General features: G+C 49.3%; 1 protein-coding gene across 1 annotated transcript; it reads right to left on the reverse strand.

The window, feature by feature from the left end:
• Positions 1-336: 336 nt before the first annotated feature.
• On the reverse strand, positions 337-2,762 carry LOC135392716 (solute carrier family 22 member 7-like). The gene has a single exon (XM_064623437.1). The coding sequence runs from the start codon at positions 2,726-2,728 to the stop codon at positions 545-547; it is 2,184 nt and encodes a 727-aa protein (XP_064479507.1). The 5' UTR covers positions 2,729-2,762; the 3' UTR covers positions 337-544.
• Between the last annotated feature and the right edge of the window lie 1,793 nt (positions 2,763-4,555).

A 4,555-nucleotide genomic window follows, 5' to 3' on the forward strand; every position in this document is an offset into this window, starting at 1 on the left:
AGGCGCCAGTTCAAAATATACTGCCGTCAGCTTTTAGATGAACGCGATTGGTGACTAAAGGTGAGAGAGCTGTTTATAGATCGATAAGAAAAAGTGCCGTTCTTTTATTTATCTATTTTAGTTTTTAAAATTTTCAACTTTATTCATCTGTTCACCTCTGTTTTTAACGCGGTTTATGATATGTACTTTTTCTGTGTGTCTTGTTTGCGTGTAACATTGTGGGGCATGTGTGGTAATACTACACAGAGCGCAATCACGAGCGGCACGCAAACGCGCTGGTCAGCGGACACAAAAGTCAGAAGAAAGATTAGCAAACTGTGGGGCCTGCTCGCATGCTTAGTATACATGGTAAGACTAGGTATCACTAGGGGGCATACAACATTGCTAAACATGGCCTTGCATCAGCAACAAGGTAATATGGAAACATTGAAGTCAGTCTACGTATTTGGCTATTACCACAATGAAAATTGTCGTTGAAATTTATTGTTCGCATGTTTTATGTTGTGTTCTGACGTGACACATAAATTACAATATATTTACTATTCTAGTCCCTAGGAGACTCAATTTGGAATGACTGTCTCGAAGACACCGACGACAACCTTCTCAACCTTCCGTCACTACTCGAAGACCGCGCTGGCCTTCCGCTCGACAAGGACTGCATGGAAACTTGAGACGCCTTTCGCGTAGAATATTCTCTCGGAGCCATGTAGGATACTCTGGAACATATAATAGACGCATCCGATTCCCTCCTCGACCTGTACTCTCTCGGAGCAACGACCGAGACCTGCGACGGTCTTCGAATCTTAGACGAAACCGACGACGCTCGCCTCCTCTCCGTCGCTCCGCACGCGGCAGAAGGGAGAGTGTCCTGCAAATGTTTCTTGAAATCGCCTCTTTCGATCTCTTTCACGGTGTTTGCCAGCGGCCTCGAAAGAGTTTCTGGAAGTCTGGACAGGGCAAACTCGCCGATCACAACCGAGATCCCAATGAGGGCCATCGTTATGTTGGGAGAAATTATGTTGGGCGAAGATATGATAGCGGTAGCCGCTCCGAGCCGGCCGCAAGAGTACGCGCAGCACATGCCGATGCTTCGGACCACAGTGGGGAAAAGCTCCGCCGTGTAAAGAATGATCACCGCCACCGCCACCGTCGTCGCACCGTGGGCGACAACGAAGAAAATGTTGCTAAGGAACGTTCCGGCGCTCAATATAATTAAGGCAATGCTTGAGAGTCCCAGGAGGCCGACGGCCATTACGAAGACTATTTTGCGGCCGACTCTGTTCATGGCGAAGTAAGCGGCTGCAACCAACGGGGCCGGGCTTACGATGTTAACGATGGTCGCCCAGTAGTTCAACTCGTCGACGTCAGTCTCCAGTATCCCGTAATAAGAGAACATGACGACGAACCAGCAAAGGTACAACATCCCGCAACGCCATCGTAGAACGGTGCTTCTAAAGAGCACCGCCGGTGTCGCTTTCGGCGGTGTACGGAAGTCGTTTCGCTTCGATAAGCTTTCGTTGAGCATCCGGTACTTTTCCATTGCACGTTCCAACGGTTCGCCATTCAGCTTCGTTGCCCAGAGAAGGGCTTTCTCGGCTCGTTTCGTCTTCCTCGCGGTGAGAAGCCACCGAGGGGATTCTTCGATGAAGTAGAACGTACAGGTGAGCGGAGAAGAGATGAGCATCAAAACAAGCTGCACAGTTGTCCAATGCAGGCGCAATTGACCGATGGTGTTCAATATGATACCGGAGATGACGAATCCGAAAGATGCGCCCGTAGTAACGTAGAAAGTGCGATATTCGTGGGCCGTCACCTCAAACAGCAGGATGAAGATGTTGACGAAGATGGTACTGACGCCCCCCGACACAACGCCACGTATGCACACGAAGAAGTGGAAGTTTGTGGCGAAGTACGTGGCGAAACCGCTGACAAGGAGGAAACCGACGGCGAGGCACACGACGGGGTATCGGCCTATTTGATCGGCCGCTGTTCCCACGGCGGGCAAAGCGGTCGCCGCCCCCAACATGTAGATAACCCACGCGTACGATACAAGCCATTCCCTGCTGCAGACGAGGTCCCAAGTGCTAACAATGGATGTCCTTTCGTACTCCCACGCCGTGCACGATACTGGAGTTCGGTTCGCGCTCAGGGGATCGTTGTAGATTCGGCAACGGCTGTAGCTTCCATCGGCTTCTAGCGGTATGCCGACGTTTTTCCACTGAGCAACTGTGAGGTGGTCGAAGCGTTCGGGTCGCTTGCACCAGTGCTCCACCCTACGGGCGATGATGGTGAACGCGAGGGTGTGACAGTGAAGCACGATCACGGAGACGATGAAGCAGAAAAGAATTATGCGTTGGAAATAGCCGTGGCCGTAGAGGTCGGCCCGTCCGATTTCATCTTTGGTATCGTAGACTTCCAAGGGCATGGGGGAAGTTCCGCCGCTCGAATGAAGAAGGGCAGACTTCCGAGTGATGGTAGACTCCTCGTGTGTCGATTGGAAAGCGTCGCTCTTTACGAAGGACTGCGCTGGTGGAGACGGATCGGTGGAAAAGCATACTGGGTAAAATCTGGTCCGCGTCTGCTGTGGAATGGTTCCGGTGCCCTTCGGTGGTACTGATTCCGTTGTTTCCTTACGTGGGTGCTCCGTGGGCAGAGGAAGGCCGCCGTCTTCAACATTGTCCAAAGGTGGCCCTTCCATCTTCTCGTCTTGCATTCTCTTCGGAAGCATGAATTCAACTGACGTGTAATCTATCTTCGCGAGATTTTTCAGCGCGAGAGTGTGTTCTTCTTCCTCTTCATTTTTATTTAAACTTCGATTCTTACGTAGAGAAAGTGATGTATGTTCAACGTAAAAACTGGGAGGTGATCACTCCTAGGTGACGTCGGGCGGGCTCACAAACAACGCCCCTCAAAGCCTAAGAACATTGAACAAGAAGGGCTCTCTGTTATGTTTGTGTGTTTGTGTGTCAGCCTCTGTTTGGTAAATTTCCATGGTGCTCGCCAGGTGTCGCTAGCCTCGTGTAAGCGAAAGCGTGGAGAGAGTGAGAGCGCCTGAACGACTGAAAGAGGCCCCTTGGCAAGCCGTCAAGAAATCGTGCCAGCGTGTATGATCGGTACGAAATTCAATCAAGAAGTGTTGGTTCGAGTGCGGCCTGGCTTTCTTCGACGTCTGCCTTATTTCACTCTTTCGGGTCCAATCTATTTCCTGCCTGTCAGTAGAGCTCCAGCTCAATGATGAATTATTATTTCGTATATTTCTTCGTTTTCAATTCAATCCAATATTTACTTCCATGAAGCGTTGCTCTTTCTTGTCTTGACCAGTTGGGGAGGGTCGATATCTGTGACGGGGAGTGCTTCAAGTGCTCAAGTACTAGACACTACCAGCAAAATAGATAGAAATTAATGAAAGAACTACATCCACTTACATGTTTCTACCATTGTTACATTTTTTGGAAGCCTTATGTATTTGAGCTGTACGCGTTAGGGTGACAACTCAAGCTTTGTAATCGAACACGTCTCGGAGAAAAGAATGAATTGGCGATTCGCTAATAAAATAGCGACCTCTCTTTTATTACAGGGTTTACTTCTTTTTGGCGTGCCGTTGCACAAGGGCCTACCTGGAAATGAAAGAGCCGACACACTAGCCAAGGAGGCTGCAAGGCTTCCTCCTACACTCCCCGCTATTCCAAGTAATGCTCAAGCACAAACTGCTATAAATGAACATGTATGGCGCTTTCACCCCGATGCCAGGACAGCGATGCGAACAGCTCCCCCACTCTGCGTCACAAGGGGTTTCACAAGGGAAGAAACTTCACTTCTAATGAGATGGCGAACTCGAAGCGCCAAGACTAAGGACGTCCTCTGCATCACAGGACGAAGTAAAGATGCGATGTCATAGAAAATATAGAACATATCTTGCGTCACTGCAGAACATACGAACAGCAAAGGAAACGCCTAATGGAAAAAATGAGGAACCTAGGTCACCCAAACCCCCCCTTCTGGAGTCACTCATTTACCCTACTGGACCAATGTCAACGCGGCGGGCAACACAAACCATAGTCCTAGATTTCATGAAGGAGAGTAACCTCCTATAGGTATTCTCTGACAGCAAAGAAGAAATAGACAACGCTGGGAACTGAGTAACCAACAACCTATGACAACTGTGAACAACGAACCTGTGACCAGCTGAAAGTGATTATGGTGAACTGTATGGTGTGAGCCGGAGGTGACCACCAGATGGCACAGCCACCGAACTTTGCACTGAACATATCATCGCCATGTGTCGTGTGTCTAGTCTAGTTGCTGTGTCCCGTTTTGTCTGTTTTCTTGCCTTTTTTTTTCTTGCTCTGTGACAACTTGCCGCCCGTCTCGGCAGGCAGACCGCCCTCTCTTTCTTATTTTTTTATTTCTTTAGTTAAACGGTCCCCCCCCCCCGTTGACTGAAGCAGGCTCTCCAAACGGACAAAGTACGATTGCAAGAGGTTTGTTTGCTTTGTGCTGGACACAAGTGATTGCGAAATTACTCTGATGAAATAAGACATGGTGGAAATGGCCA

Source organism: Ornithodoros turicata, chromosome 4, assembly GCF_037126465.1.
Source record: "Ornithodoros turicata isolate Travis chromosome 4, ASM3712646v1, whole genome shotgun sequence".
Classification (NCBI taxonomy): domain Eukaryota; kingdom Metazoa; phylum Arthropoda; class Arachnida; order Ixodida; family Argasidae; genus Ornithodoros; species Ornithodoros turicata.

Coding starts and splice junctions, on each gene's coding strand:
- LOC135392716 (XM_064623437.1), bottom strand. CDS start 2,728: ATGCTTCCGAAGAGAATGCAAGACGAGAAGATGGAAGGGCCACCTTTG.